The sequence below is a fragment of the Poecilia latipinna genome, unplaced genomic scaffold, assembly GCF_001443285.1.
Source record: "Poecilia latipinna isolate Pla-1442-1.1 unplaced genomic scaffold, P_latipinna-1.0 Scaffold238, whole genome shotgun sequence".
In the NCBI taxonomy this organism is placed as follows: domain Eukaryota; kingdom Metazoa; phylum Chordata; class Actinopteri; order Cyprinodontiformes; family Poeciliidae; genus Poecilia; species Poecilia latipinna.
In genome coordinates, this window is record NW_015112854.1 from 308,186 (window position 1) to 332,900 (window position 24,715).

Below are 24,715 nucleotides of genomic sequence, written 5' to 3' on the forward strand. Positions count from 1 at the left end.
CAATGTAGAATATTCAAATTGTCTAAAGAAAACTAGGTTTTTATCATGATAATCAAAAGTGATCAAAGATAAAACATCACTGTGTGAAATGTGTCTGTAAGTTTCCCTTTTCGGATTGAATTACTAGCATAACTCAACTTTTTGTTGATGTTGTAACTGACTGAAATTCTCCTGTGCACTAAAACCACAACATGGCACAAAAAGTTTTACTTTTCATTAATGTACAAAACTGATGCGAAAAATGTCAGCCGATGCTCGCTACAAGCTTGTCTGTTCAGCTGGGAAATGTTACTTTAAAAGCTTGCTTCACTAAAATGAGGCATTTTTTTTATCACACAGAGAAATGCTTGCAAATAAAACACTAAAAGTGACTAACTCAGCCTTTCCAAGCAACATAGTGAGGTTCTCAGATTCTGTTAGTTTAAAGGCTACGACACGACACATGTTCACCCAGTTTTGTTCCTCAATGTCTGATTTCACATGAGACAAAATGAAGTTTTGAAGTGACACATGGTAAATGGTGCTGTTCAGGGATTCCCCTGTGCTGCAGCCTACATACATGAGCTTCACAGAGGATGACGGCTTCTGATGCTAAATATCTAAAAATAATCAGCCACCAGCTTACAGTAACAGGCTTTTCTGCACATAGTTAGCATAGCATTTCATCTCTCTTGGGTAAAATGTAGAAGAGTAAAAGCTGTCAGTGTCTAACATATAGTTACTGCAGAAATGATGAACAGGTGAATGCAATAACAGCACAAAAACATATTTTCATAACCAGAAAGGGTAACTACATGCTTTGTTATGGTGGCACTAAATCAATTCCCTAATTACAATACATTATGAAGAAAAGAAACCACAAAAACAAACCAGCTGTTGATGTTTTTCAAAAACACTGACGCTTTTCTTGCAAATTATTTCTGCACAAAGTACATTTGTTTAAAGAAAGCCTGGAATCATAACCTTTCAGTTCAAAGCTGGGATTGAAATCAACAAAAGCAATCGGAGATACTGATTTCTCTTCATTCACAGCACATAAAGGATCTATTCACACCACGAACAAACGGTGAACTCTGCTGCGATGATATCGACGCAGCATTAAGTGAAGCGATGCCCTCAGGCATGATTAGACCTGTGAAAGCGCCCCTCCACACAGACACAGGACCTGTCGGCGTGGTACGGCCTCGGGGCGCCGCGCGTGCGCCGACACTCTCCTGCAAAGTTGCGGGAGGCGGTGAAATGGGGTGTGTTTAATCTGATTAGCGCACGGCTGATTTGACCTGGAAGGCTTGCTGCGGCTCCTGCAACGGTTCAATACCAACAAACAGAAAAGTCGCAGCGTTCACAGTCGACTTGCAGCGAAGTAACTCATTTGCCGAGTGATTTGGAAGATGAGGGTGAAACAATCATGGGGGATATTACAGCGATCCACTTATTTAATAGTAAGAGCGAAAAAGTAATCAGTGTTTTGTTTGGATTTCATGAAGCAAACTAACATTAAGCAGTCTGTCAGAAGATGAACCTGTGTGCTGTTCCTGTGTTTTATTAGCATGCTTTTAATTTGAAATGTAAGTGTTTTATCCTGTTGATTACCAAACCTTTGACTCAGTGGGCTAAAAACAAATGTAGGCCACAATTAAAAAAAATCTTCATTTGTTATAAATATATACACCTCGACAGTGGGTGCTATTCTGTGTCGTCCTATTGCAGAAAACCCGAAGAAAAAGAACAGAATCTGCAGACTGAACATGACAAAATGTTTTTTAATGCATCGTATGGGAATCCTCTTTACAGTTTGGTGAATGATTGACTATGAAATGTGTTAAAACTGTGTTTCTGTAGCTGTTTAGTTTCTTTCTTTGCTATAAGAACCAGACCAAACAGTAAAGGAAATTATAACTTCGTAATCAACATGTTAAACTGAAACATATTTATAGCAGCTGACACAATGAGCTCTACTTATTGTGCCAACTTTTGATGTTTTAATAAATCCACTTAGATTTTTCCTTTTTTAAAGTGACACTGGGACATTTCTGCTTTCCTCCACTAGGAGGCTTCAAACTTTTCAGGACTGCACTTGATACAAACATTAACAGCTTGAAATTTAAAGCTGTGAAGATTTTCATCAGCTCCATCTTCAAAGAGATGCGTTTCAAGTCCAACAGAAGAGAAAACGACAGAGCTGCAGGGCATTTAAAGCCGATCTGTCAACTCACTCTTCAAATGCCCAAAGTGGGATTAAGTGGTGTGAAACGGAGGACACAGCTGGTCAGGAGGAAGAGCTCCTTACCTTCAGTAGTAGGTGATACTTCAGCACCCTCTGCATGGGAACCACCAAGAGATCCTGCAGCTTGAACTTCCCCTCCTGCACCTTCATGGTGCATTCCTGCAGGAACAACATGAGCAGCAAGGCGGTCATCATCATCATCATCATCATCATCATCATCACATGTTGCATAACAGGGAATTGTTCATTTTCCACAAGCATTGTTAAATAATTTATTGCTACATTCCAGTAACAACAGTGAGGTGTTTGTTTTATTTTTCTGCAGAAACTGAGCCCAACTGCTCTGCATGCTGACAAAGAAATTCCTCCAAATAATGAAAACATACAGATTAAACTCTGCATCATCAGCCGACAGAGCCGCTGTTGTTCCCCCGCAGCGGTTTGTGTGGAAGCTTATTTCCACCTAACAGCTTATCGCTCCCCGCCAACAAGGCCTTTAAAGAGACCCTAAGAAGCTGATTTAGGGCGCTACAAAGCTGGCCCCGTCTGAGAGGCTCTCAGACTGTGATCACCCCATTACGCCGTCAGTGGCACCCAGAGCCCCTTCGCTGCTCACAGACTGCTGATGCAACTGTTACACAACAGCTCTGCACAAGAAATGACACTCGTTCACATTCTGCAGGCCGTGCCAACGCTCTGAGACAAAAGCAGTTTTTCTCAAGCTTTAACGAGTCAGATCGAGATTCGTTAGATTTCACTTTGGCAGAAGCAAAATAAGTAATGCAGACTTTACAAGTTTAAAAGGATTTTATTAGGGGATAAATGAAGTTTATACAAAGTGTCAGTAAGGCTCCAGTAGTTGGGAAACTGAGCTGGAAAAAGGTTTTGCTCAGCACTGATTTGATCCTGTATTGTTGGGTAAAGTTGGTTTATGTTGATCACATTTTTAAAACAGCTAAAATTCTCCACAGCCACACATAAAAATTCCCAAGATTCTCCACTGTCACATGACACAGGATTCATAGCGTATTACTGCAAAAACACAAAATCTTACCAAGTAAAAGTAACTTTTTAGCAAGCTATAAATGCTTAATAAGTCAACTTTTTGAAGTTAGTGGACTTGAAATAGGACAAACTAAGATATTTGCACTAGAAACTGGACCAAATTTAGGATTTTGAAAGATTTTTGTAAGATTTTGTATTTTTGCAATGTTACTTCTGGTTCTCTGGAAAGGTTTTTTTTTTCTTTTCCTATCCAAGATGGTTCATAGGGAGCATCGTCATCTGAGGAAATAACCTCATCCCGCTGCAGCCCGGTCCAGATCCCTTGAGGAGAACCTCAGTCTTTTTTTTTGTTGTTGTTGTTCTTAAATGAAACGTTTCTCATTTTCCACTTTCTTTGACACCAGTCCAGGGTCCAAAAGCCTCATGCATAACAACTAGAAGCTGCCACTCCTTAGCAAACTCTTCGGAGACGCCCTGAACCTTCTCAGACACTAAGCCGTTCTTCACAACAGATGAACTCTTGATGTTTGGATTAATGTTAATTAGGGTGAAACTCCACTAGCAGTAACATTTTGGCCTGTGAGCACCAAATTAATCCTGGCAGCAGGCTTCCTTCAAGGTAACAGCAGACAGAAGAATGACTCTGCTCCTTTTTAAAGCAGCCACTCTGCTGCCTCACCAGCATCGTTAACATTTTCACCTGAGCTCGCTGCAACCGTGCTAGCAGGTCATTTTACGGCGAGCTAAGTGCAAATGAGGTTTTTGTGACTAAGTTCATTTTCATTACCTTTATTAACTTTGCAGCCAATTGCATTTCATCTGAACAGCCTTTACAGCAGCGAGATGCAAAGCAGATTGGAGCAATAAAAACAAAAGTAGTGAAGTTTGTAAATACTCAGAGTGACTATTTTTCTTCTAAAAATAAATATATTGGCCATAAAAAGTAATAATTTGACATCAACTGTGAAGCTGTATGCAGCAATCTTTACTTTCCGTATTCAACAGACAATACATATAAATTTACTGCATACTTTTTCTATTTTTCCCATCATTATTGCTTATACAGTTTCACGCACACGGTTAATAATATTCATTCCATAAAACACAATAATTTCTGTTTGTTTTTTTGTCTTTTACGCTGATGTGAAATAAATCTTGTTGAATAGATGAACGTAGAAATAGTGTCAAATTTTCACCCGTTATTTTAAGCTATATTAGATTAAACTTTACAGCAACAGCATACTGGACTGCATTAGATATTGCTGATGTTTACGTAATCAGTCAAATGAACTGAATCCCACCTGCAAATTTATTGTAATTTCTTTAAATAAAAGTCTGCATAGTTAGCGCTAAAAGTAGCTTACCTCCACTTTAATCTTCATATCCTCCCGTGTTGCTATTAGCCCATCCAGTGTCTTCTGGGCGTTCTCCATGTGGCTGCAGTACTGACCGTAGATCAGCAACCTGAGGCGGGGACAGATCTCTGGATTAATCCAAACTGTCACGCCTCATCATCCTTTCAGGATTCGGAGGGAAAAGGACACGTTAGAGGAAGTAAGGTGATTGTGTGTTTGACCTTTCCGTCAGTTCTGTTCACATGAAGTGGACACAGAACTCACACCGACACAAACAATATGCATGAATCTTAAAGTGAGACAGACAGTAAAGTGGGGGAAACTAATTCATGTGAATACTCATAGTTCCTTTACCTTTGAGGTTTTATCCTGATGGATCCTTTCTTACACCATAAAAGAGCAAAAGCGCACAACCAAATCCAAAAACCAAAAGAAGGCTAAAAAAAACTGAATTTTTTTTTTAGAAAGTTGCACAAGTGGCTTCTCCATCCTACTACATAAAGAGAATCAGTCATTTAATTTGATCACAGAATATGATGTGGTACTACTACCTTTGTACAATTTAATTTCAATAAAACACAAAAATGCGACTGGAGGTTCACATTATTACAGTTTAATCTATTAGTATGTTATCACTCAGTATATGAACAGACAATTATATTGGCACCCCTGTCAAAAATGTATAAAACCCCACAAAATTATTATTCCTTTATTGCAGGAAAATAATCACAACTTCTAATTTGAGCACATTTGTTGAGGGTAAAATTTTTGTTCCCTAAAAATTGATTGTAGTTTCCCTTTTTCCCCTCGGGTAAATACATGATGTGACACAGAGGCTAATTTATTTTAGCATGTAGCCACAGGGCGTTTAATTCTGCTGCCACACATAAAACGAGTTGGAAAGGAAGGCCAGAAAAATAAAATCTCCAACATTCTGTTAAGAGGACTGTAGAAAAGAGCAGCATTCAAATATTTGGGAGTTATGCCATGAAAACATCTCTAGAACCTGAACTAGAACTAGAATCCCAAACATAAGACTAAGTAAACACAGACATTCACCAGGTACAAAGCGGGCTGCATATTTATTACTTAAATACCAATAATTGCACAGCAGGTGATTTTATGAACCTGGGTGTTGACAAAATTCACCAAAATCAATTACAAAATCAATTGGTAGATTTCTACTCTTAATGCCTGTTGATGCATATTCAGCACATACCAAGGAGCACGTTGGAAGACTTTTTGCTGCCATCTTATGATCAGTTATGTGCATTTATGGCTAAATTACCTAATTCCAAATAATAATTTGGTTACTAATTTCCTCTGACACAAAAACACAGAACCTTTAATTTTTATGTAATTGTTCATAATTCCAGATTAATAACAATTTTTAAATGTTGGATATTTTCCAGAGTGAGATAATGCTACTGTAGTGAAAGCTAATTCAATTTTAAGACTTTCTGAATATCTTCACCATGAATACTAATAAATATTTCAACATCTATAAGTACAAAACAAAAGTACTTTAGCTTTAAAGCCTCATATCCAGGTTGGGTTTTTCTGTTCTGTCCTCACCGTCACATTTTTAATTAAGCTGAAAAATCGAATCTATAAAAAACCCAATGCAATATGCGCCTCAATCTGACGCAAATTGAAACATCACTTGAAACAGACTAGATTGTGACTGAGATATCTGCGGCCGTCCTCTGAGACTGAATTTGCATGCTTGAGCTACAATATGAGGCTTAATAAGAACTAATGTGGCTCTTTGGCATGTCTGAAATGTTTAAGATACAATATGAGAGATAAAAGAGAGATCACTGTCTGAGTCCATAATTAGCTCTGAACTGCTCTGTGATTCCCGGCCTGCAGGCTGTGTGCCGCACGTTCGTTTTAAGATTAATAACACAGTTCTAGAGGTCAGTTTAAGAGATGTTTACCACCACAGGGGGGGCAGATAAATGATTGTGTGAATAAATGTGTTCTGATTAGAAAAGTAAAGCAGGCTGAACTCGAGGCGGCGTTCGTCAGGGTGGCATCTTACTGCCAACAAATTGTAATCACAGAGCTCTAATGAAAGGCAGATTTCCTGTTATCAGTGTGAGAGGAAAAATATCCCGTCGTTCCAAGCGGTGCTTCATTAGACGCTACAATGGGACACTGACACAGATCTGGGATGGTTCAGCTGGGAGCCAGTTCAAAGTCATCTTGCCTGGAGGACGCTGCTACACGTGGCACACATTGGAAGTAGGACGTTGGCACGGCTGGCGCGGTACTCCAGCCCTCACCCCTTCAAAAGAGCTGGCAAAGCTCTTACACTGAATCTTGAGAAGGGTTAGTTGGAGAGAGGAGGATGTCTGCAAACTGGAAGTGTAGCTGCAAAATTCTGCATGCCATGCGCTTCATTTTTACTGTTTTTACCTTACAGATGTGGACAAATGTGTGGAAAGTGTTGAGAAATATGCAGTTTAGATGTTGCACACAGAGATCGCTCAGAGTCCTGGTCTCTCTCTCTCTCATTCACACCAGCCCTGTTTAGTCCGTTTTAATCGAACTCCAGCTCGTTTGCCTGGGAAGTCCAATTTGTTTGTGGAGAAGAGAATGTGCAATCGAAACAAAAAGCAAACTCCACCTAAAAATCCAGGGCGGTTCGAATGAATATGTGTATGCAAGCGGAAATGGGTTATAGTGCAAGGCATTTTGGGTAAATACAACCAAAACAAACATGAGAGTCTAGTACAAGAGAGAAATGGCCTGTAGAGTTTTACCAAATACAAGAGCTAAAATCTGACACCACTTGAATGTTTGTTTACACTTTGAGAAGCAGAAAGTTGCGTTCATGTTTTCCAGAGAGGTAATTTCTTTCAGTAGTTTGTAATGCAGCGCCACCACAGGCGAGGAGGGGAACAGCTTTTTCAAAGGGTTTAGTTTGTTTAACACAGTGAGGGGGGAAAGCAAACTGCAGCAGATGAAAATGGAACGGCCATCGTGTAAAAACTCTCATTCCCTTTTCTTTTCAGCCTCGTTAGCTGTTCTCAGGGAGAAACCACCAGATTTCTGATTGAAATGTTCTTGAATATCAAATACCCAAAAGCTCCCAGGAGTTTTCTTTGAAAGAAATAAATGCCTCTTCAATCTGTTGTGCTTTTCAGTAGGCAAACAGGATTGTTTGTAGCAGAAAAGTTCAAACTTAACTTCACATATTTACGTTTGTAATTTGTACCATCCTCCTCACTACTTGTGATGAAAAGACAAACTTCTCAATAAAAAAAATGGTTTCTGAGACAAAACTTTAAATAAAGTCTCAAATAGAAAAAATAGAAATGTTTTAGCTACATTTCATTCAAAGGAATTTATTAGGGTAATAATAGTTTTTCCAACAGTTTTTTATCCTAAAACAATTATGAACTGAGATGAACTCAGGATGCGTGTCTGTCTTTTTTGCATTTCCTTTGCCCAAATGTTTCATATGCAAGATAAGATCAGTGAATTATCTCTCTAAGACCCACGATATTAATCCTGCTACTCTGGCTATGATGTCATGACCCAATTTGTTTTTAAAATGCACTTTAATAATTTACAACAAACATGCAGTAAGATTTATTTCAAAATGTTTGTGGTTAAAATTAGATTGCAATGTGATTTCATGGCTGCTCCCAAAGCACAAAAGTGCAAACTCACGAATCTCCATTATTGATGTGAAAGCATGTCCACATGAATAATTTCACGCTGGAAATCTTCCTAAAATGTTCAGGCTGTAAAATGGGGACCAGGCTGCCAGAGGTAAAGTCCTAAACTATGAGATTCCCCAAAACGAATCCAAACTTTTCCCAGAAAAGTTGACTAAAATACGATCAGGAGGATCCAATAAGATCTGGATTAGGACTGGATCTACGCTCCCTCAGCTCCGGCTCCGCTGGAACTGTGATTGAGATTAATGGGCGGCTGTAAGAAGGCAGATGGAGCATGAAATGTTGCACAGACCAAAGATAGAAACTATAGAATGAATGATCGGGACGTAATGGGACATGAAGGTCTTATTTTAAGACGTTCGAAGTCTCTAACATATTTCAAAGATAACCTGAGTAACTATAAAATGATAATTTGTTTCTCTTAATAAAAAAATGCATTTAGAATTTTCTAACTATTCTCTGACACCAAAACTTGAAAAATCTTGATCTGAAACCTTTTACTTTGTGAAAGGAAGTAAATCTATAAGCGGTGAATAGATTTTCACAGCAGATCATGTCAAAAATACCACAATAAAAACATCACTGGAGGTGAAGCAGTGGAGTAGGGAACAGCATTGCGCTCAAAATGCGAGTTTAATTCTTGTTCTCATTCAGCTCTCTTCAAAGGAGCCCATTGTCACAGTTTTTGATCTGCGGCTCATTTAATCGATTTATTGTTTTTGCAGCTGTTTACAAGCCACAAGAAACTTATTGTAGGGTTTTTTTTTCTCGGCTTCTAATAGTTTGAGTTCAATACATGCTTAAATAGAAAATAATTATACAGGGAATTCAGAGAAGAACGCAGCCCGTCGTCTCAAGCTTTGTCCTCTTTTCTCTCTTTAACCAGTCAGTTTAACAAAAGCACTAATGGTGAGTGGAAAGGGCAGCTTGCTTCGTTTCCCCCCAGCCAGTAAGAGCTGTGATTACTGCAGCTAACAGCTTATCATCTGCTCTGTACTTTGGGAAGAAAATAAAAACAGAATTCAGAGCAAATCCTGAGTTAGAAATAAAAAAAGTCGCTTTTATATAATTCAAAATACTAAGAGATGATGGAGATGTAGAGAGCTGTTCCCTTTTGCAGAAAATATTGGTGTAACTCTTCTTGCTGTACGTTTTCTTTAAAATAGTCAGACGTTGCTACCTTTTAAGATGCTCGTTTTTTTAAACTTTGGCGGCTTTTTTCTCATTTTCAGGTCGGAAGATGAGCTTATTGATTTTGGCTTAAGACTCTGACCTGTGGCTGATGAGACATTAAAATCAAGGAAGAAACCAGCGTTGTGCCAGCGCACAATTTAGCAAACAAGTTATTGAAATTCGGACCCAGCTGTTGGAAATACTCCCAGATTAGTTCATATCTTCCATGCATTTCAGTAGATTAGAAGATATGGACTTTAAGTAGACCACAACAAGCATAAAACCTCAATGAATAATGTCGTCTCAGTAAGAAGGAAAAGTGCGTCTCTATATTGTGATTGTGGACAAGAAGGAAAACTTTGCTTTCTAAGAACATCGTGGAGGTCAGTTATGGATAAATGGGCAAATATATTTACTCTCAAAGCATTTAAAGAACTGCATAAAATTAAAACAAGCAAAGAAATCCAGGTGGAGATTTGAACAGAGGTCTTAAAGGGTTAATGATCTCTCAGGTTACGAGACAACGCCTTATCGGATTCATCCTCTGTCTTTCAGATTTTAAAAACTTTTCATCTCCAGTCTACGGAGCTTTTCTTGTACACCTACAGAAAAAGCTGCTCAGGTAAATAAAAAAAGTTTCAAGAGCTTCAGAAAGTCATGTTCACTATCGATCAAGATGACTTTAAAAGTTTACAAGAAAATATAGTGTGTGGTGCTGCAGCTTTTATGTGCTTGAACAAATATTTATCATCTTCTTCACTGAATTTAAAGTAGTCAGTAACCAGGCAGGAATTATATACAAGGATTAAAAGATAACAACAGGCTTTATATGTCTAGGGAAGAAAACAAAGCCAAAGTTTTATTCATAAATTCAGCTGGCAAATGTTCACAAGTGCCGTTCGAAGTCCCATAGCTGTCCAGCTGGCAATGTTAGTCTGAGAACAGCAGAAATGTTGGGAGTTTCTCCTTTGGGTTTTGCAGGAGCAGTTAAAACTTTCTCCTCTTGCTCCTGCTGTGTGCGTCTCTTCCATGACGAGAAAGCTGCTGCGCACGTTATTCCACCAGAAACACAATTTGGGGGTAACTGCGCCCTGGGCATCCGCCCTCACCCTAGCAGCGCGGCACGCTGAGTCAGGCGACGGAGGAATTCAGTGAGCAAACCAGAAGTGACAAGCTGTGGAAGCAGCTAATATTCAGAGACACATGGCACTGGGAGCCCCTCACCTCCACTCAGCCTTCCCAGCAAACAGCAAATGGTGGAGAACGTCGAGCGAAGGCCCTCTTTAAAGAGGCGCACAGTGCCACTATGATTAGGCCCCCGCCTGCATATCTGTGAGCCAGATTACTCCGGAAATGAGTTCTGGAATGTTGCAAATGAGTATATCAACAAGAGGCTATTTAGATGCCCATTTAGTTTATGGAGGTTCCTCTGAGTGCACTTTTCCATTCTGCCTCAGTGTTGCTGTTTAAAAGCTGGGAAGATAAACTGGTGACATTTTCAGCATGGCTGCCGGTTCAATGACAAGCACACAAAAAGGCCTTTTCATCTTTTGCACCAACACGAGGAAAAAGGATACAAGCACATTGTCGTAAAGGTCACAGAGACTTACAAGCACAGATAACCAAATTAATTATGCCAGACCCCCGTCCCCGGGAAACCCGCCGAGGTGCCGGAGGAGAGCTTTGCCGGTTCAAATCCCCTCGGTTACGACTGTTTATCACCACGGAGACGCAAGATGCACCGGCGGCTTGAAATGAGGAAGGTACGCATGTCAATCACCTGTAGGCGGTGAAAGACCAGGATGGAGAGCATCTGCAAATCAAATGAATCATTTTCTTAAAATAACCCTGCGTCACATTTCAGAGAATGTCACTGAAGGGCAACCGGGAACAATGAGCGGCGTGTCATCAGCACATTTGATTATGAATGGAGAGGAAATGATCGGTTGCTTGAAACTCTTAATTTCAGCAAAAACTGCATGTGAGTGAGGCACTTTGAAGAAAACACAACATTCACTTGGTAGTCAGGTGTGTTTTCAGTGTCCTGTGTATTTGAGGCAAGCTGCACCTTCTTATAATCTTAATTTGTCACCACATGGCCACAGTTATTAACATGCATAATGTCCATTTATAAACATATATATGAATCAATCAGGACAGATATTATTAATCAGATTAATCATGATGAATCAATTACTGAAATAACCATCAACTACTTTAGTAATCAATTAACTGGAGCACACAGGCCCAAAATAGCCATTTGCTAAAGGAACATCACACTCAAAACTGTACGGATAAATTTACACTTTGCATTTTAGAAAAAAGAAAAAAAATACTTCACCTAGTTCAAACTCTGATAAAAAAAAAACTATTAAGTCATCTTTGTAATCTAATTATTCTCTAGTTATTCCAAAATAAATAAAAAATTAAGAAATTAGCGCTACACTGTACTGAAGCTAAATGAAGCGGAAAGGTCTGAAGTTTTCACATGTTGACAATAAAAATATGATTTTTATCTGCAGATGCATCATTTGCTAAAAATTATCACATTAATCTAAATAGATTAATTTTAGGCATTAAAATATTTACTTTCTGATGTGTTAATTTGCATATTTTAATGTAATAGTCCAATATTCTATAGAAAGGGTTAAGTGGTTAAATGAAAAATTAGCAGAATTTGCCCATTTCCCCCGCTGATTAATCGATTCAATAACAAAAAAATCTATTGCTAAAATAATAGTTAGTTGCAGCCCTAATGCAGACATTTGGTTGAAACTTTGTGGCGGTCTAGTTTCAAGCTGTAGTGAATAAAAGGACAGTGGACAGCTTCATAAAGACAAACGTATTACCTGGGAGAACATCTCAGAAATAATGAGTTTCAGGCTGGAAGCAACAGGAAATCACAGAAGTATGTTAGTACTGCTGTATGTAAGGTAGACACACACACACACCCGCACACGGTGTGACTCATTCCAGCAGTAATGGCCACCTTATTCGAGGAGGCTCCCGTTTTCCACTGGTGCGTATAGAATCATGACCGAAGCCAGAACCCATCATCACCATCATTACCATTACCAACGAAGCCGTAGCACTCAGAGCAGCAGGGAGGCAAATCACGGCTCCCGTCAGGGGTGCAAATTATCCACACGCTGCTCTTCAGCTGGGAGAGATGGAGATCAAAGAGAAATCCCCAGTTTGAAACAAACCCCAAGGTTTCCTTCAGACTAACTTTGTGCTTTCCCACGTCCACAGAGAAATCAAATAATTGAGACGTTATTGCTGTTTTAAGCAAATGTCGCATTCTGATTGTTCTTAGAGTTTGCGATTGTACCTGAAATAAAAATTCTCAGTGTTTCAAGTTAATATGTAAATGAGGCGGAAATTTATTTAGTTTATTTTGCTTCCATTATTTAGAAAGTGACGTAAAATGTTCAGTAGTGACCAAAATTGCTACATTTGTTACATTTTTAGTGGATGCAGTTCACATTGACATTGCACTGAGTCAAGCTATCAAAACCTGTTCACTGCCTCACCTGTGGGGGCGCTGCACCAAAAGCTACTGAAAGAAACGACAAGAAAACGTCCGAAGAAGATATGAGCACAACTTTCTTCTCTGCAAAACGTAAAGAAAAACGGAGCGACGTCAGACTTTAGAGGTTGTAGGATTTCTCTTTCTGGTAAAAGATCATGAGCCATCTCTCCCACTAGTCCTAGACTTGTGTGTTTAGTTACAGCAGCTCGATATTTATGCAAAGAATAATACACTGTGATGATAAGAGAGAGAAAAAATGAACATGAATGACAGGCTAAGTGCAGCTGCTTTGTCAACCTCGGCTGGAAAGAGAAACAATTGGCTTCATGCTCTCTCAGCTTTTTTTTAAATTTTTTGCACACAACTTGATTTATTTACGTTTAAGTGACTTATTCTTTGTGTGCTAATCCCATCAATGGGCGGTTTGATCTGCAGATACTCATCTTAATGCAGTCTCAGAGTCGAAAGGATAGAAAAAGGCCTCCATCTTTGTGTTGTAAGTGGATTTTATCGCTGTGGGTCCTGAGCACAAAAGAACGCGACATGAGGTCAAACACTTGGCGCGGATTACAGGATACCAACCTTTCTTTGAAATCGAGGAAGATCTTTCCAAGGCCGCTTCCTCCACTGAGCATGTTCATATCGATGGCTCGCAGAAGGGCAAAGTGGACGCGGATTATATCCTAGGAAAGCAACACAATAAACAACAGAACAGGTTGATGTATCTGTATTACATGTAAAAGCAGAAAGAGGAATCTATATTGAGTTCTACAGTACTGGACATCAATATTTGATGTTACTGTTGCCATGTTGGCAAAACACTAAATATACATTAGACTTCCCGGTTTGAGGGTTTAGGAAAGAAAAGAAAAACACTGAAACTCCCACTAAAAACGCTAAGAACTGCCTGTTTTACTAGTTCAAACACCAAATATACTTTAATATGCACGGAAAAACACAGGGAAATTGTAACGCAGAAGGTAATATCAGACGTCTTCCTTACCTCTGCTCCTGGAAGTTCAGCAAAGACAAGGAAAATGAACGGTGGCCCTCGATTTTTAACCTTTTTCTAGATTAAATGTTGCTTTTTTCAGTAAAATTGCAACACATAAAGTGATCTGAGCAATAAATGTATGATAATTCCACAACGCAAGAGAAAGGTTGAGGACTCAAGAGATCTTTCCAACTGCAGATCAACTGCAATCACTTTGTGGTTTGTTAAAGACATCAGAGTAAAAATGCTGGTCAGAACCTGAGCAAAACCTGAGTTTTATCCCAACCCACCACCTACATCGGGTTCATGGCTGAGCACTTTATATCTCTGAGTAGGATGCCGGTTTGTTACATTTCCAAGATATACGTCAGTCAAACAAGAGTTTTCCTGAATGCCTCCTTCTCGCCGGAGACTTTGCTATCATTATTTTTACATTGGGTGCACAAAGTTTTCCACCACTGATGTCCAAGTTTGGTGTTCCAGACATAATGTTACCACAGATGCTTTGTTTTTAAATATACATTTTCTGTGGAAATGAGTATAACTATCACGAGCTCAATTTGTAATAATGATGATTTACGACTATTTAACAATTGGCACAAAAAGCACAATTTTACCAGATGTGAACAAAGTCAAACATGTTGGAGGAGCTTTGAAGCGATGAGTAATGACCTGTTTTCTAAACCGACAATCTAGAAAAAACAAGCTGATTCAGGTTGCATAAAAAACGTAGAAAAACTCTTCCAACTATTTTGCTTTTCAGAATCTTTTGCTTGGCATATTGAGTCACCGCTAAAAAAACAAAGTTTCTCCGTCGCTCATACATCCATCACTGACGGCGATGCATGAAAAAAAATATCTCCTGTTTTCCTTTGGCGCTGTTTTGAAAACGAATATTTGCTTTATATATGAAACTATGAATTATGTATCAGGGTAGAGTACAGAAACAAAAACATGCCATGTCAGTCAATCAGCTATCCATACGCACACTCAATTATTCACCTGTCGGAGGCATGCAGACATGCTGTAAAGACAGATTTCCCTTCGCCTGACCGCGTACTCACCTCCAGGTTGACAAAAATAGCCTCCATTTCTTGCGAACTCAAGACTTGCTTCAGCGGGATCATGTAATTCTTCAAGGGGAGAGAGGAACAAATCAGAACAAGCTTTACACGAAAAACCTAATTTTCTCAACAGTCTTAACGTTTGTTTTTCTTTCTTCGAAGGAGATCAATTCAAGCTTTTAGCACAAATCAATATTACACAACATGGTAAAGAGACAGGCAACATATATCAGGCCATTTGCTAAATGGAAACAACACTTAGTGAGCCAGCGCTACATGGAGACGCAGTGCTGCTGCAGACGGCAGGAAAAACCGGCCTGTTATTTTCCACAGCTCTGCTTTATGGCCGCCACATTTCATCATCATAATGATAACAAATAGATCAACTAAGAAGCAACATAAAAAACGACAGCCTTTATGAACCCCAACTCAATTAAGCTTTACGAGTCCTCTGATCACGAGAGGCACATTTGTTCTCATCCACTCTCACGTTGGTCTAATGTGGGGAAAAACACAGGATGCACATTCGCTTTAATGAAATTAGCAGAGCGGATGATTTGTGGCACTCAGAAGAAATCTGCCAATGACAAAAGTGATGCGTTAGCAGCGCCGATCTCGACAAAGGCGTGTCGTTACGCTGAGAGAGCTGGAGTGTTTGTGTCTGTTTTGCAAAAAGAATGGCAGGAAAGACGTGTGAAATATTTCTGAATGTCTCATAGAGCTCTGTTCAATCCAGTATTTAAAAATAAAACGTTTATGGACTGCAGATTTACTGAAAGATGGATGTTCACACACAGTAACAGGCCAGGCAAGGAGAGCTTTATGAAAGAAAACAAATATAAAACAGAGGTCGAAAAACCTGCTGGAGGCTACAGAAAAAACTCAAGGCTGGGGTTGGGGTTCATCTTCCAACACAGCAGTCACCTTAAACATACAGCCAGAGTAGAAAAGAAATGTCTTTTCATCCAGTCTCACTGAGGTGGAGCTGCAGAAGAACAAGCAAGAATGTATTTCTGTAGCTGGTAGAGAAATCCCCCAACTTCAGCTGAACTGCACCTGAAGTTGGTCCTGCAAAGTATTGACTCAACCAAGATGAACACCAATGCATGACACATTTTTCTATTTGGTTTGTTTAAAAAATGTTGAAAGTTATTTACCCAGCTCCTTGAATTCAAAAGTATAAAGATTTTTATATCCTCATAAATTACATCGATGCATCATCAGACTTTGTTATTGAATTATAAAGAGATTTAATATAAATCAAGCTATTCCTTTGGCAACTCTCGGCACCTGTAATGTGCACGTAAAGCACCAGGGATAACCGTCTCCCCTGTGGGCTCAGCCAATAATAACCATATTGATCGGTTCCCGTGACATTTGTGCTCCCAAATGAATCGGCCGATACGTGACATTTCCATGCTGACACACAGCCGAGGGGCATCGGGCGCCGACAACAAGGAGGCAGCAAACAGGAACCCAGAGCAAGTATAAAAACACTCACTACCTGCACGGTCAACAGTTGTGGACACAAGTTTTGGCACAATAATAGAAGAGAAATACATGCAGAACCCTTAATTTGATTCCTTTGATCTATTTATTGCTGTTGGTCTCTAGAAATTAGAGATGAACTCAGATCTGAACCTTTAGAGACACATAAAGGCAGTTATAAAGTCAGCCTTCTATCACCTCATGAATTTTTCCAGGATAAAAGGACTAATGTCTATGCAAAGACTTGAAAATGTTTTTTTTTTAATGGATATGTGTGAGTCTGGGGGTATATTTTCATCAATTACATTTTAATTTGTGCACCAGATTCTTCATCTATGCCAGTGAACGAGTGAATGAGAACTTCTGGGCCAAACAGTAACTTTCAGCATCAGAACTCACCTTCTCAATGTCCTCTAAAGTCTTGTAGTACTTGGATTCAGTCTCTTGGATCTCAACTAAGCAGCAGTTCCTCTTGTCATCTTCTGTCATGCCCATTTTCTAGAAAATACAAAGGAAAAACATGATCTTATGTGTTTAAATACACAGTGAACTGGTTGAAGTAACTGGGATTTAAAAGAAGGGATTTTTCTGGTTTTAGTAAATTTATGCTTCAGGACTGTTTCCACAGTTTTCAAATGAAAAGCTTGTCATTTTAGCCATGATATAATCTTGCCATGTGTCAAAACACTGAACAGATTTTACGGGATTAAACATTGATGAGATTGGCATGAAACCCACATGCCAGTGGTTTCAGACTAGATTTCTGCTGCAACGCTGTTGTGTCAGGTAAACTGGATTATCTAACAGATTGTCATGAACGTCTACCTTAAGGTAAAGAGTGAAACTTACTCATATTTATTGTGTTGTTGAGACAAGTAAAAAAATATATATATATTTGACTTCTTAAAGCAGGAGAGGCTTCATCTTTCATTGGCTGAAGAGCTCAAGTAAACTCTAAACTTATTTTCAAAGATTATTCTCAAAACTAACAATACCTTTTTGTCCATTCTTCTTCTCAAAACTATGTGAGAGATGCTAAACGAATGCCCATAAAAACACATCCTGCAAGGCTGAGGTTTAAACTCAACATGAGCCTTGTTACATAACCTCAGATCCTTCCTAGAAAGCATTTGGTCTCCTTCTTTTTTCTTTCTATACTAACTTGTTTTCTGACTTGCAGGAAAATTGTGCTGACAGCGAGTTTCTCCCGCCTAGTTTAGCTATAAGGAACGGTTCAGACAAGCCAGAAGTTCATTTCATTTTATATGATTCGAGGGTTTCTTTCCCCAAAGGTAGAATAGAGTACATCCAGGTTTCTTTCACTTTATTTTTTTGCTTTCTTGCCTTTTTGGAGGATGACTTCTGTTTAGCTGCTTGGGTAAACAGCCCTGAGTGCTGCATCGATTAATAAAAGCACCAGAGACCACACTTGATCAAAGAAGCGATTTAAATCATAGCTGCTGTCGGCGCTCTAGTTATGACTAAGGCTCCATTTTTCTCTGCTCAGTTTGGCGGGTTGATTGGGTTGGTTGAGAAGGGCTGAACCGAGTTTAAGTTATAAAAACACTGCTGAAGCATCTAAAGCGGTTTCTGGTTCTTTAATGGCATCCCTCTGGCTGCAGATTCAATGACGTTTGTGATTCCTGCCTTTGAGATGGTGGATCAGAGTATTAAATCATTCTGTAGGCTTTTGTGGAGCGGTTCAGTTCGTACCAGCCTGAGAGAACAGGCTTTATTGTGTCGTTTTAAATGATTTCACACAGGGCATGATATTCGTGCAGTTTTCTTTGCATTTCATGGCCTTCACTAATATTCCAAGAAATGGATTCTTGTTGTCACACAGATGATACTTTCACATACAAAGGGTCACTGAGCGATTGCATAGTTCACTGATCATAGTCTGGAAATCAGTTGACAGCAGTAAAAGTAAATAAAAAATAACCACTGCACTATTAAAGAAAGCAAAGAAAATCTGAATAAATGTTCAAAACTGACTGATTTCCACACACGACTTAGCCAAACAGCTCTGTAAAATCCACAGAAAAACATACAGATTTAATTTGAACACATTTTTATCTGAAGCAGCTAAACTTAAGAGGAAGATAAAGAAGAAGTAGGGGAGCCATCTGGACCAGATTTGGCCGTTAACAGTAAAATAAAATAAAAAAAATCCTGGAGCTAACAATGCTTAAAGACGAAGAAAAAGAAAGTCCAGTCCAGGCTTCAGTCCAGCATGTAATTAGAAAAAGAAAAAGAGAGGCAGGGCACGAAGCCAGCACAACAAAGTTTGTCTCCGTCTTTGTTGTGGCAGCGGGTGGTGTTCGCTGACATCACTTAACACTGCAGCCACTGAGCTGAAGTCACAGGCCCTGAGTCAGACGCTCAACCAGATGGGGTCTCCCCCGCCACCGTGCATGGGTCAGTAGCCCTAATCGGCGGGTCATTCTCTGTGTGTTTGAAATGAAGTGATGAGGGGAAGCTAGCTGATGGCGAGAAGGAGGCTGGAGGGGAGGAGAGGGGGAGTCGAGTCACAAGCACAGCACCACTCACCTGCATGTATCTGATCTGCAGCATGAGAAGGGCAAAGCAAGTGACAGGTTTATATCACCAAGTGTGAAATAGACAATAAATGGAAAGCTGCATCGTCATCTGGTCTCTGCAGTCTGTCAGGTCCATCGTGATCTCATCACAATGCATCCGACAAACTCTGCAAAGAACAGATGCATCCTCATCTGCACATTATATAGGCTTATAATAATATAAGCCTATATAATGTTGCAGAAGTTTTTATGCACTGCAACCACAAACCTCAATTTATTTCTGATAGAATTTTAAGAGACACAAACTAGTGGATAATTCTCATTTTCAGTCACCCTACATTCGTCTGTTGGGGTTTGTGCATCTGAAGACTAATATATTCACACATTCCTCTTTGCAAGACAGTTCCAGTTCAGCCATGTTGGATGGAGAACTACTTGTCACATATCCTCAGACGGATATGGGTCTGAATTTTGCATTTTCGACTCATGAATCATCTGTAATTGAAACAATTCCCCTGCAAACTCTGCCTGGTCTCAAGTCTTTTGCAGAATCTTCTGGATCTCTCCTATAACTTTGCTGTCATCTAAACATCAGCAGTTTTAGGTGAACTTTCTTTTTGCTTAAAATGACAGTAAACACGGAATGAAGTAGATTTTTGCAGATAAGGGTTGTGCAAATTACCACAGACCCAAAACATACGGGATTTTCACATTTACATTTTGAAAAAGAAATGCAAACGGGTTTGTCTACAAAAGCATTTTGTCTTTTCACAACAACAACTGGAGGATGTGAGTCACTTTCTTTGAACGTTGACGTGTCTCGCTGTGTTCCTTGGCCTTCATGGTGATGATGTTTGTTTACAAATGTTCTCTAATAAACCTCTGACGCCTTCATGAAACTGCTAAAGACTAAATCACACACAGATGGACTCTGTCTGCTAATGAGGTGACTTCTTGAGGCTTACACTGGATTTAATTTGAGGGTACTAGTTAAAGGAGGGTAAGTAGAAAATCTCGCAATGAACCTATAACTTTCTCTCCACTTAAGAAAAATCCAATATGCTATGTAGCTGTATCTGACATTAAGGTTTGTGGTTATAACGTGACCAAATGTTAAAAAAATAAATAAATAAATAAAATAAATCAAGGTCTGTGAATACATTTGCAAGGTAGAGCCATAATGGAAAACGGGATTTTACCCAAATGGAAAAAGAAAATAAAGCAAAACGAAAACAGAGTCAAAGCCGTCTGTGGAGATTTCAATCTACTGGTTTCTTACAATCATTACAAGGTTTGTGTGAAACCGAGGCTCAAGAATGCAGCACGCGCTTGTATTCTTACTGTTCATGAATCGTTTCTGAACTGATGATGATACAAGTCAAAGCAGAAGAAAATGCTACAGGAGTTAAGACATCAGACATGCCGTCATCCCACTCTGGTTGTGTGTTTAAGCTTTCTTCTAATTAATGTCAGCAGCAGGTTGAAAACGATAAATTCACAGGGAGGAAAGAAATCTAGTAGTTCACAGATTGCCACAGCTTAAAAATACTGCGCCTGAAAACACACAGAGCTGTTTACATTTACAGTCAATTATGCTGGAAATGTGTCAAAAGTCTTAAAATAAACTTTTATTGCAGTAGCATAAGTTCACACAGAATATTTTATGAAAATTCAACCTTTAATTTTACCAATACCAACAGAAAAAGAGCTTTAGAGTAAAAAGAACGATTTCTCTGTTGTTCTCATTATCCTCCTGAAAACACAAAGATGAACTTTATTCTGTATTTATTCTGTATTCTCCTGTTTCTAGAAAGACGTTTAAAAAGCTTCTTGCTGGTTTAAAAGGGAAACAGGCCCACTGCATCACTAAAGGCTCAACTACAGGCTAGAGATGCTTTTCCACATACTTCTTTTTGTCTACTCGCGTAGAGTGCTAGTAACCAAAAACCATAATCTTAGCCTGAACTAACCAAAGCAGGAAGTTCCAGTTAAAGTTCTAGTAAAGCTTAGCAAAAAGACCGGCTCCTAAATAGTTCTGAGAACCGTCTGCCTGACTTACATTGGGGGTTGTTAGGTAATCAGTGATTTAAATGCTAGAATAACAAGCAGTTATGAACAGGTTCCAAGTCCAACCCAGCAGTCCACCCTTACAATGCAATTTAGACTTCTTTATAAAATTCCCCAAATATTTTCAAAGTAATTACTTCTTTTCCTCACTTGTTAAGTTGTACTTATTCCCCCCCTCCAGCTTCTAGGATTAGATTCATTCATTTTAAGATTTAAAACCAGGACTAATTGGTTATGCAAAGGAAAAGTCTAGATCTATTAGCTCATCATGGTGGTTCTGCAGCTAATTAAGCCCATGATGAAGACTGGTTGTCAGTTTTTATGATCCTGGCTAAGAAACGTCAACTGGTCAGCACGAGTTACGTGTTACAGTTAACTGCCTTGGCTTCTAATATTCAAAGATTATTTTTTGTCTTCTAGTTGTGCATGCTGACGATGCTGGAAATCTTGTGTGAAAACATGCATCAGGTAATCAGCGGCTGATTATACAGAGATCTCACCATGGGTTGTCGTACTTCCACCTTAATGATGTCCTCATAAATGTCGTCGCCGTCGTCCTCGCACGGCACGCAGTCGTAGATGTCATCCTCGCCCAGGTCGTGTTCGCTGAGGAGAGGGAAAAGTAAAACTTTAAGACAGCCAACACACCCTGGGCTGTCAAATCTGAGCCATCTCATTATCTTTTACACACGAGGGCCAGAGGGGCAGCGTGATTTTAATTTCTTTAATGATTTTGTTTCCGAGGAAGAGGACGCAGCACCCAGCATTTACAAACCCCTCCGACGTGTTGGGCTCCCATGTGGCGTTTCCCTTGAATCTGTTTATATTGTTTTGGCACCCAGCTAGCTAACTGACCTTTAATTAGGCCAGAAGCCAGCAGAGCAAAGACAGTTGCTGTGGAGAGGAACGGCTGCTGCTCCTCATGCTATCGGAGATTACGCTGTGCATTGCCTTGCACTGCAGGTGTAGTTATTGCTCAGGAAAGGGACTTTAAGAGAAGATGCAAATCTCTTTCAAAGACTTCTCCCCCCCAAAAAAAATATATTTGAAAGGAATGAATGATGGTTTTTATGTTTGATGCCACAAATGTTGTTTTCTAAGTGTGTAAATCCAATCTCCTGGTTTAATTTCTCATGAATTCAATATTCTTTGGTGATTATTAAGTTTTCTAACTTGAGTCACAAGTTGAGCCTCAGCAGACATCCACCTTGTTTCTTCTGTCCTGAAGGTTTAGGGTTGGGTCACAGTATCTTTAACTTTCTTTAAAACGCCACAGATTTACAGCTTCTAAGTCTTTACCCAAAAATTTATGAAATCAGGGCTTTAATTTAAAGTTCATTCAGTATTTACAAATTACGAATACATGGAAATTTAGCCTATTTGTAGATTTTATCTAATTTTTTTGGTAAATCATACGGATATTATCCTGAAGAAAATGCTGGGTAAGTATCTGAAAAACCCTGGTGCCATGGGATGCTACTGGCTGGTGTTTGCAAAGGAGCAAATCCAGAAAAGTCATTCAGTTTCCCTGGCGCTAACTGGCTGTACCTCCAAGAGGGCAGATGAGGAAGATGGTGGATGTTAGCTTCTGATGTAGCATTAGCTAACACAATTTACACAGTATCTATTGTGTCTATTTCTATTGTTTTTATTACTAGAAGATGTAAAACGCTTACACAAGAACAACAGGCTGGTAATTCTTAAGGTTTCTTCTGATGTAGAGTCTGCTACACTCATGCTAATCATAGCATGCTAACTGTAGCTTGAAAACAATGTCTCATTAGGAAGAGACATTGACACTGTGGTAAACTTTGAAAGCATCCTGAGGAGAACGGTAGCACTGGGTTACTAAGGCGGTCTGTAAGTCGTGGGTTTATGTTTGATTCTCCAGAACTGGGTCCAGGTGACGACCTTCATCTGCTTTCAGCGCTACAACAATCCTCCTCTCACTGTCTGTACAAACACGAGGATAAGGAGAAGAAGAGCAGACGCATCTGTGACGTCGGTTTGAAGTTTTAATTGGGGTGTCTTAGTTCACTCTCAGTAATACGCTGCTTCTTTTTTCATTAAGCCAAAGTGGCTCCAGTTGAATACTGACGAGGCTGCAGCGTGGGAGGACAGTACCCAGCTCCTGCTGTCCTATCAGCATGTCCTCTCCCAGCGGTGGGACTGCAGGACCACTCTCACAGACGCTGGATGGCACAGAGGTTACGCCGAGGCACACTCTCAACTTAATTTTGCTCTATTATCCGCGGGGGGTTATGGACATATTTTTGACCTGTGGAGAGATCTGAGAGAGGCAGGTTCTCCTGGGAGAACATGGAGGAGAAATCTAAGACTAAGTGCTGTTTTATATGAATATGATAATGAAAGATCATATTCTGACTTGAATCTGACTTTATGTGCACTGGTAGTTATGCATCTGTAGCATCTTTGTTGATTTTTCATGTCTTTCTTCATCTTTTCAGTTAGTAATTTCATCTTCAGTACATTTTCAATCAGCTGGTTAATGACACTCAAGATCAGCGATGCTTGGATATGATCTTAAAATATGAATGATTGATTGGTTGTTTCATTCAAACGCTTCCTAATCCACCTGAATTTAAACTTTATTGCCTCTTTTATTTAAAAACTGAACTTTTACAGAGGCTCTTTTGTCTTGCACAAGGTTCTGTGTTTGATGCAGAGCATCTTGCAAAGATTTCCACAACTTTTAGAGTTCAAGGAAAACAATATCACCCATCCAAACTCTTACATTGTACATCTGGTTGTACTGTTCAGTGTTGTTCTTGTTCTAATCAATTCAAATGTTGTGCTTCACTGTAGAGACAAAGTGTTTGTGGTGATGTATAATGTCAGTTTTTCTCCACACAGCGTTTTGCATTTAGTTTATGTAAATTAAATTTGGTAATCACTTGACCAGTGAACTTACTTCCAAGTTTTTACTCCGTCTCCTGCACCACAAATAAAGTGGGCTAAATACAATTTACCACAGTTTTCAGTTGTAAAGTTTTCTTCCTCTAAAATGTTGCACTACTCTGCTCTGGTTTATTACTTTCAGCAATCTGTTGAGGTTTTTTGTTGTGACATTCGAGTTTTTTGAAAACCGTTGCAAAGCAAGTGGGTAATCACATTTCCAGAAAACATGACGAAACAAGAAGAGCGCTGTGAATGTAGCAGGGCTAAATTTGTACAGAGACGTCCTACATACTGCATAATGTGTGTAAATAAGTGATGATATGAGGAAGAGAAAAAAACAAAGATTTATCTGTACAAGTGGAACATTGTATAGGACAAATTTCCAAAACTGTTTTTCTGTTGGGCTTGCACTTATAAATAATTCACATGCACGCATGTGGGCATGTTTGTGTGTGTGGGTGTGTGTTTTTGCATGTCTTAGCATGAAAATGCATGAGTGGGACACAGAGTGGGAAGGAAAGGGCCTCAGGGCTCATGAATTAGGGTCTAATTTTCTGTCTGATAAAACAATGACGAGCCAGAGGGTGTCCAGCGCGTTTGCATGCAATCGGTTTAGTCAGTGCTGCAGGCTTACGATGACATAGAGCTGCATCAGTGAG

General features: G+C 39.4%; 1 protein-coding gene across 1 annotated transcript in view; it reads right to left on the reverse strand.

The window, feature by feature from the left end:
• vav2 (vav 2 guanine nucleotide exchange factor) overlaps window positions 1–24,715 on the reverse strand; it is a 130,649-nt gene that overhangs the window by 19,473 nt on the left and 86,461 nt on the right. Inside the window, exons 5-11 of the mRNA XM_015032390.1 lie at window positions 21,638–21,743; window positions 19,081–19,095; window positions 16,930–17,028; window positions 15,043–15,111; window positions 13,567–13,667; window positions 4,597–4,696; window positions 2,291–2,386 (exon numbers count right to left, since the gene is read on the reverse strand). Of these exons, the coding sequence (XP_014887876.1) occupies window positions 2,291–2,386; window positions 4,597–4,696; window positions 13,567–13,667; window positions 15,043–15,111; window positions 16,930–17,028; window positions 19,081–19,095; window positions 21,638–21,743 (586 nt within the window). The remainder of the gene's footprint in view (window positions 1–2,290; window positions 2,387–4,596; window positions 4,697–13,566; window positions 13,668–15,042; window positions 15,112–16,929; window positions 17,029–19,080; window positions 19,096–21,637; window positions 21,744–24,715) is intronic.